The 8,952-nt window shown below is 49.7% G+C and overlaps 2 protein-coding genes across 2 annotated transcripts; both read left to right on the plus strand.

Moving 5' to 3' along the window:
• Positions 1-1,706: 1,706 nt before the first annotated feature.
• On the plus strand, positions 1,707-5,983 carry LOC114036521 (corneodesmosin-like). Its single transcript, XM_027853015.1, has 2 exons — positions 1,707-1,819; positions 3,704-5,983. Exons 1-2 carry the CDS (start codon positions 1,729-1,731, stop codon positions 5,203-5,205), a joined length of 1,593 nt encoding a protein of 530 aa, XP_027708816.1. The 5' UTR covers positions 1,707-1,728; the 3' UTR covers positions 5,206-5,983.
• A 1,147-nt stretch (positions 5,984-7,130) lies between these two features.
• On the plus strand, positions 7,131-8,946 carry LOC114036520 (uncharacterized protein C6orf15 homolog). The gene is made up of 2 exons (XM_027853013.1): positions 7,131-7,434; positions 7,778-8,946. Exons 1-2 carry the CDS (start codon positions 7,368-7,370, stop codon positions 8,758-8,760), a joined length of 1,050 nt encoding a protein of 349 aa, XP_027708814.1. The 5' UTR covers positions 7,131-7,367; the 3' UTR covers positions 8,761-8,946.
• Positions 8,947-8,952: the final 6 nt, after the last annotated feature.

Here is an 8,952-nt window from a genome sequence, read left to right on the forward strand (position 1 = left end):
GGACCCAAGAACTTTCTCAATGTATTGATCAGTTGTGCTGACTTTTTTTTTTTCCTTTCTCTCTTTAAAAACAATAAAAACAACAACAACAAAATAAAACCCACTATTTGTAATATGGGATGGCTCTGGGGGAGGGGAAGGGAGAGAGATACATGGGATATACTACGGTGATGCAAGAACAGAAAACATCACTGTCAAGGACCTAGAAGTCTGGTTACCTCTCCCTCACCAGACCCAGGTTTCTGGCTCACTCATCAGGGCAGGGAACAGGCTAAATGGCTACTCCCTGCGTTAGTTCGGGGCCACCACCTCCCCTAATTAACCTTATTAGTAGCCTCTTGCTCACTCATGGTCAGGGCCACCCTTGGTGGGGAGTAAGAGAAGAGTAACTGAAGCCTGTTTTCATGGGGGTCACCAGCTTGGCTTCCTCCCAGTGGCCAGGACCTGTGTTTATCCCCTCAAGGCAAACCCTGCGCCCCTTCTCACTCACTTCCTTTCAGGGACCCACGCCTCTCCCTCACACGCCTTCATTTTCTATGTCTCGCTTGTCCCCAAGAACTAAACAGTATCCTAGTTTTCCAACTACCTTCACAACATGGCAGACCCTCTAAATCCCCTCTTACTGCTCTCTCCAAGTTCTTCCTCCCATGAGGAGTCTAAACATCTGTCACTACCCCTCCCCTTTTATTTCCTAATTCCACACTCCCCTCAGGAACTTTGACATCATCCATGCACAGTTATGAAGAAAATATTTTATATGCCATGAAATAAGCAATATATAAATGTAAGATAATCACTACTCCCCTTAGGGACCCAAGCACCTGACCCCCAGTCATTTCTCTTGGAGGTTGGGGGAGCAGTTAGGTGGCTCAATAGAGTGCCAGACCTGGAGTCAGGAAGACCAGGTTCAAATTTGGCTTCTGCCGTTTACTAGCTGTGTGATCCTGGGCAAGTCATTTAACCTTTGTTTGTCTCAATTTCCTCATCTGTAAAATGGGGATAATCATAGCACCTACCTCTCAAATGAGATAAATATCTATAAAATGCTTAGCACAGTGCCTGGCATAAAGTAAGCACAATACAAATGGTAACGATTATTATTCTTTTTCACCCTCCCTTTCCTCACCACAGGCACCCAGGTTATCTGGCTCCCTAGCTCTGGTTCCTGGAGTCTTCCAGAAAGGAGAATAGCTGGGTCCTCATTTTTTCAGATGCCTGATTCTCAAGAGGTAAAGGAGAACTGGCAATCGTGTTATGTGTGTTAAGGGGTGAAGAAGTCAAATACCTGGGTTCTGGAGGGAGAGTTAGGGGTTTGGGGTGGAAAGCTGATGAGCATGAGTGAAAGCTTGGAGTTAAGATACCTCAATCACATGGTGAGAGTGGAGGTCCAGGAGTGTGCTCACAATGTCACCAATCAGGTCAGGGTGTTCAGTTCCAGGTTAGGCAATTAAGGTACCAGGAGCAGCCAAGTCAGGTGAGGGAATTTGTTTGGGCCCCAGTGTCCATACCCTGTGTTACCTGATTCCCTTACACCTCTGCTGAACTAGCAGATGCGGCAGCCGATTAGTCCACAACTCTTGGCCACACCAACCCACCCCAGGGCAACTTCCCGCCCCCTGCCCTTCCTCTCTTCCCCTCCCCTCTCTGCTGGGTGACTCCTGCCTGGGGAATGTACAGCCCTACCATAAAGGACCCAGTGCCCAGAGCTGCCATCAGTCAGAAAGCAAGATGGGCATGACTAGGGCAGCCCAGATGGGCCAAGGGAAGGGTCGCCCACTCACCCTGATGGTGCTGCTGGTGGTTGCCCTCCTCCTGCCAGGTAGGAGACAAGGGAGCCTGAATGTTTGGGTCCTCTCTGGGAGCAGGAAGTATTGCTGAACGGGAATGAAGAGAGTACCCTTGGGTACTTCAAGTTTGAGAATCAGAAAGAGACTGAGATTAAGAACTCCTGGGTCTTTGGGGAGAGAGGCTGAGTCCTTGGGAGGGTGTGGGATGTAGCATGGGAAGAGAAGGTAACTAGTGATAGAAAGGAGGTGAAGAGATAGGAAAATGAGAATTAGGATTATATTGTCTGGAGGCATTGTGTGTGGGGAGAAATTAGGGGCATTCAATTTCAGGAGATACTACCTTGGGGGGAATTGTCCGCCCTTGCAGGTTTAAGAGTTTGGGAGTGGGCAGGATGGGCCTTAGGAGGTGAGGAAGGGAGTGGGTTTCCTAGGGGAGGGTTAAGTGGTTCTGTAGAACGGGGGTAGATATCAATGAAAGAAAGGAGGATGGATATATTACCAAACAGGACTATCAGAAACTTATATGAGATTGAGAACTTGGAGGAGAAGTCGAAGGGTCCTTGCAAAGTGTGAGAGAAACAAAAACAAAAATCCTGGGACGTCAAGGGGTGGTGGAGATCTGGAGGGAGGGAGGAAAGCAGTGAATGGAAATGTTGTTACTGTTCCCTATAATAATCTACTTTAGATTCTATAAAGCATTTTCCTATGCATTGTTGTTAGCATTATTTTAATTTGTTCTTAATGACTCTGGGTTACTAAGCAGGCATGACTTATGAGATGAAGAAATAGATACTAAGAGGTGACTTGTTTAAGGTCACAGGGCTAGTAAATGAGAGCTGTGATTAGAACCTAGTCCTCTCCTGGTCGTGTGCTTTCTGGTACATCATAAGTGGGACTTGGAGGTTGGAGAGGGGAAAAATCCCAGTGGTTCAGGGAGAAAGAGAAGGGACTAATGAGGGCAAACTGAGCTTGTAAGATGGAGATGGAGCAAGGAGAGCTTTTAGGGAACTGGGGGCAAAATAGAGGTTAAGGAAATCAGAGGTGCTGGGCCCTTAAGGGAATGTATGACCTGAGTGAAGTCAGATTCTGATTCCCCAAGGGACATGGAAGCTTCAGAATGTTTATTTCCTGGGTGGAGAGTAGGGGATGCAAATGATGGAGGAGTGGTGCCTTTCAGGGCCTTAGTCTCAGTGGAGGGAGAAGTTTCAGGGCGTCCCTGAATGGGGGTGTCTTTGGGTGTGGTGTCTTGTCCGGCTGGTATCAACAGGTTCTGAGGCAACAGGCCTGGATGCTCCTGGGTCCAGGCCCCCACCTTAACTTTCCGAACATCACCAGAGGCAGGATGGAGGATGTCCGGGATCCATTCCTAACCCAAATGCTGACTCACTTGAGCCAAGTTTTTTCATCAGTCCCTCAGTTTTCTTGTTTTCTCTATCATTATTCCTCCCTCTCCCCGTGGTGCCGGCTCTTCTCTGTCTTAGTCCTTCCTCACACATTAGCATCCGTTCTCTCTCATTTCTCCCTGGGTCTACTTCCCCATCTCTCTTTGCCCCACTGCCCCTATCTTTCTGTCAGTCTTCTCTCGCACCTTAGTCTCCCCTCCACTCCTGTTGCCTCCCCCTCCCCTTCTCTGTCTCTGTCTTTCTGTTCCATAATATCAAAGTTGAGTCCTTCTGTGGTTTTATCCACCTTTCTCTTATTCTACCTATTTCAGAGCTTCATAAGCCCTGTCACTTCTCAGCAAGCAGGAGATCAAGGTCTCCTAGTAATGTTAGACTTTTGGAGTGTGTGGGGGGGGTGGGAGGGAGGGGTGGTTGGGGAGAAAAGAGAAGATTCAGAGAGCTGAGTAATTGATTGTAACAGGGATGAAGGAAGACACTTTTATGATTCTACTGAGCTTTCCTCTCCTCCCCCAGGAACCCTGGCTAAAAGCATCCGGGCCTTCTCTGATCCCTGTAAGGACCCCACCAGAATCACCTTTCCCAATGATCCCTGTATCACAGGGAGTAGTGGTTCCAGTGGCTCCAGTGGCTCCAGCGGCTTTGGTGGCTCCAGTGGCTCCAGCAGCTCCAGTGGTTCCAGCGGTGTTGGTGGCTCCAGCGGTTCTAGTGGCTCCAGCAGCTCCAGTGGTTCCAGCGGCTCCAGTGGCTCCAGTGGTTCCGGTGGCAGTTCCAGTGGCGTTAGTACTTTCCACAGCTCCAGTAGTGGTTCTAACAGCGCCAGCAGTGGTTCCAGTGGCTCCAGCAGTTCCCAGGAGTCCTCCTACTTTATTTCCTCTCAGTCTGACTCTGTCCCTGTTCTATCATCTAGCTGGTCATCCCAATCTGGATCTGGCTCCTCCAAACCTGGATCTGTCATCTCTCAGTCCTCTTGGATGTCCTCTAATAGCGGTGGTGGCAGCCCTGCTGTGTCTGTCTCTGGTCTAGCACCCTGTGGTCCAGACAATCCTTATTCACACTGCAGTGGGGGCCCTCTCCCATCCTCCAGCTCCAGCTCCAGCTCCCACTCCATATCTGGGGGCCATAAGCCTGTGGTGGTGGTGGTAGAGCAGCATGGTTCTGGTGGCAACCGGGTAATAGCGGGGCCTCCATGCAGCAACGGTGGGGCTCCTGGCAAGCCTTGTCCCCCTATCACCTCCTCTAACTCCTATGGTAGCTATGAAGTGGTAGGTGGGTCCTCTAACAGTTACTTGATCCCAGGTATGACCTATAGTAAGGGTAAAATCTATCCTGTTGGCTACTTCTCTAAGGAGAACCCCCCCAAGGGTTCTCCAAGTGTCCCCAACTTTGCTGCTGGACCCCCTATCTCTGAGGGGAAGTACTTCTCCAATAACCCCTTCATCTCCAGCCGTGGTTCCAGTATCTCTTACCATTCAGGAGGCTCTTCCCCACTTGTTATTTACCAGCCTGTGGGCACGGGCGGTGTCCAGACTGGGAGCTCTGTGCTTCAGCCTTGTGGGTCTGGTTCCCAAATCTCAGTGGGGCCCTGCTCCTCCTCTTCCTCCTCCTCCTCCTCCAGCTCTGTGGTTCACGGTAGCTCCAGTGTGTCCAGCAGTTCCATTTCCTCCCACCCTTGCGGGAGTGGTTCCCAGGGCTCCAAAGGGCCCTGTTCCTCTGTGGGCTCCAGCTCCCTCAGTAGCAAAAATGTGATTCTCCAGCCTTGTGTGAGTGGCTCTACCTCTTCTGGCAAACCCTGTGGGTCCTTGTCCTCTTCTTCCTTTGGATCCAAAGTGAGTGGGAGTCTTGAGGGCTCCCCTCAACTAGATCCTTCAGCAGGGGCTAAGCCCTGTGGTTCTAGCTCTGGCAGCATCCCCTGCCGTTCCATTCGTGACCTTCTGGCCCAAGTGAAGCCACTGGGGCCACAGTTGGCTGATCCTGAGGTTTTCTTGCCCCAAGGAGGGCCCCTTGAGAGTCCTTGAGTGTATGCGCACACACACACACACACACACACACACACACACACACACACACACACCAATTCTCTTCTTCCATCACCTTGGGATGATGGAGAAAGCTCCAGGAATATAAAGATCCCAGCATGAGGCTGGCTCCACTTCCTATCTATAATTCAAGAGAGCTCCTCATCCCAATATGGACAAATCTCTGCATCACCTTGGTGATGCCCATTGCTCCCACAACCCTACCCCTTCATTTGCTGTAGACAATGAATTTCATCCTCTAATACTCTTCCAACCAAAAAAGTTCTGTTGGACAATTAATTAAGCTTCTGCTTAGACAATTAATCATTGTCCAGCCCACCCCAACACACAATATATTCTCTCCAAAGTTGTGGCATCTATCATCTTGGCTATCAGCCAAGCATCCCTTCTGTCAACACCTCTCTTACAACCCCCACTTCCCAACCTCTTTTCGTCAAACCCAATTGGGTCAAGCCCAATCTGTTACTCGTATGTCTCATCCTACTGCTTTGGATTTTCAAGTGGTGGAATTATTTTATCCCCTTAACAATGAACTAAATAGTACTTCAGGCACCTGGCGTAGCTGCTGGAGCCCAAATGCCTCCAACCACATCCATTCCTGTCCCTGGTCCCCCAGTCAACTCCCTACCTAACTACCCTTTCCTCAGACTTCAGAACTGTTCTGGAGGGGAGATGGGGTATCCTTAGAGAATGGAGCCGGTTCCCCACTCTCTCTGGAGCCTAAAGCTGATGGTAGATCAATAAAACATATACCGAATTTCGGCTTTGTGATTTTTGTGGTCCTCTTAATGTTGCTATGGTCCTCCTTTGGGTTCCCTGCCCCATGCCTGCTGAGGTTACCTGTCCTCCACACCTCTCCAAAGAACCCCAAATTCTTCTCATTTCCCCAAAGGTTTGTTAGCCCCTGTAGAGACTTTTGTCCCTCATTTCCCAAATGAGGTAAAACATGTCCTGTTTGTTTTCCTGAGAGTGTCTCCTGTCTCCCTACAAAGACTTTCTGGAGGTTGTTTCTACTTCCCACTTGGTCACCTTGCCTCAATAGACTTCATCCTCACCTGAGGCCAAGGATGAGATTACTTGAATTCCAGGGACAGCTGAGCCCATGGGAAAGATCTGAATACCAATCCATATGGGGATAAAAACAATCACAGGACCACATTCCTGGCCAATGAACAAGAAGCCCATAGTGCTGATGTATCCCAAAAGTTAGGAGAGGAAGACAAGAAAGGAGGAAACACTTTAGGGTGAGGGTAGTTGAATAGGAAGGCTAGATCCCAGGCCTAGATAAGAAAGGTTCCAGCCAGGTGACAGCTAGAGGAGAACTGAAGCAGATTGTATCTTGTCCTGTCTTCACCTGGCCTGGTTTGGCCCATTCTCCTCACCTTCTGAGTTTTAGAGTAATCTTCTCCCCCTCAGAGGGAGACATGTTCTCATGTCTCAAGAGAAGGAAAGATAATTGCTTCCCTGGGAAAGGGATGGGAAAGGAGTGATCACTTTGCAGGAAAAGAAGGCTCTTGGGAAGAAAGAAGGATGGAGGGAGGAGGAGGAATTATTAGTTATTAAGTGATTAAGACTGTCATATTCTGGGGAGAAGGGACTGAGGGTGGAGAGTAGGGGGTATGTGGGAGAGGCTAGTTGACCTAAGGAAGGTAAGGGAGGGACAGCAGGAAGAAGAGTGTGTGTGTGTGTGTGTGTGTGTGTGTGTCTGAAGGAGAGAGAGAAAGAGAGCTTTCTTGTGCACAATAGAAAAGAGGGAAGGGTTAAGGAGAATTGGAGTGTCTTCATATCCAGGGAGGTGGGGACAGGAGAAGGAGTGGGTGAGTCTGGGGGTGGATTGGGGAAAGGTTCTCCTAGCACTGGAGTATCCCTGTGCCACATTGAGAGCTGGGATACCTTCTCAAAGGCTCAGGGCTTGGGATGGGCCAGGATGTGGGAAACACCTTATTCTCCCTGGGGCATCCAAGTGACACTTAAGTACTTACCATGACTTGGATTAGGGATCTGAGAGGAATGTATGATTTATAGCTTCCTAAATCACTGGCTTGGCCTGTTCCTACACCATGCCACCTCCCTTTCTAAAAAGAGGATAAAGTGCTGGCAGTTCTTGGGGTTACAGGAGACAGATACAAGGCGCAGAAGAGATGCAGGATCGTAGGACTTGGAGCTGGGCTTTCCTGGGTCTGTTTATGATCAGTCTTCATCTCCCAGGTATGGAGGTTATTGGACTGAACACCTGGGTCCTTGGAGGGAGCATGGGTTATAGTGAGAGAATCCAGGTCTGTGGGATAGGGGAATGAAGAGGGGAGTGTTTTATTTCTGGGTCTCTGGGGGCAAGTAGGAGTTGGAAGGGAGGGTGGAATGTGGGAAGGAGTTACAAAACATCTGAGTGCCTGAGGGAAGTGAGGGTGAAGATCTGAACTAGGAGGCTAGATGGTCCCTGTAAGGAGCAGGAATTAAGGGGAAAGCTCTGAGGCCAGAAACCTTTGCTGTTTTTTTTTTAACCTACCCTATTTCCCTCTTCTTTCCTACTTCACCCCACTGGGGTCCCCAGCTTTCTCTGCCAGGAGCATCAGCTGGACAGAGGAAACAACCCTGCAGGACTTGGGATTTGACCCCCTGCTTTCTGGATACCCCTCCTTGGCAGAAGAACCCTTGGGACCCTCAATTCCTGACCATCCTTGGCTCAAACCAGATCTTCTATCTGATAGCTCAGAGACTATTGTTCCTTTGGGGCCCAATGATTCTCCATTTGACTATTCTTGGCAGCCTGGGAATTCTGGGCTCCAAGGATCTCTCCTGGATAAGGGTGCATCAGCCCAGGGCCCGCTGCCGTCTGATGATACTTGGCAAGTGATGGCTCACTCATATGACGATTCTCCGCCTGACAGTCCTTCCCATCCTATTGATGCTTTGCCCTCTGTGGCTAGTGGGTCCCAGACAGTAGTTACCCCTCCAGGCTCAGTCAGCGCTTCCCCTGATACCCCATCCCTCCTCAAGGACACTGAGCCTAAGCGGCCTCCCCGTTCTGATCCTCTAGGGCCACGGGCAGAAATCCCTACCCGGCGCTCTCGCTGGTCCCTCAGCAACCGAATTAGTCAGAAGCCTTTGCCTGGTCACCCGTGGGGTACTCAGGACATCAATCCTGAGGTGTCTTGGGGGAGTCAGGGTCTTGGGACTGGTTGGGGAGGAAGGCCCATTAGGTTTCCTATGGGAAGCTGGGGAATTAGCAATCAATACCCAGGTACCAGCTGGGGGAACCCAAATCAGTATCCAGGTACTAGCTGGGGGGGTAATAATAAATATCCAGGTACCAACTGGGGGATTAACACTAGATACCCAGGTACTACTTGGGAAGTTAATAATTGGTATCCAAGTATCAGCTGGGGAGGTAACAATGGATATCCAGGTAACAGGTGGTGGAAGTATAATCAATTTCCAGGGAACATGTGGGGAATTAATAATCGATACCCTGGAGCCCTCCGCCTTCCCAAACCTTCCTGGAATGTCCCTCCCAGATACCAAAATCATCCCTGAGAACCTGGATTCCAGTGGGGTCTGGGAGTGTATACATGGCCCTGGAGAGAAAAGGAGAAATGTGTCCCAGGGTCAGGTGTAAGATAGGTGGATTTACTCTGTTCTCATGCACTTAGATATTGACCCAAATTTAAGCACCTGAATTTCAAATTTTTCCCTAACTCCTCAGTTCTAGCTGGCAACCACCCTCCT

The sequence above is a fragment of the Vombatus ursinus genome, unplaced genomic scaffold (genome assembly GCF_900497805.2).
Source record: "Vombatus ursinus unplaced genomic scaffold, bare-nosed wombat genome assembly UNPS02009863.1, whole genome shotgun sequence".
Taxonomy (NCBI): Eukaryota; Metazoa; Chordata; class Mammalia; order Diprotodontia; family Vombatidae; genus Vombatus; species Vombatus ursinus.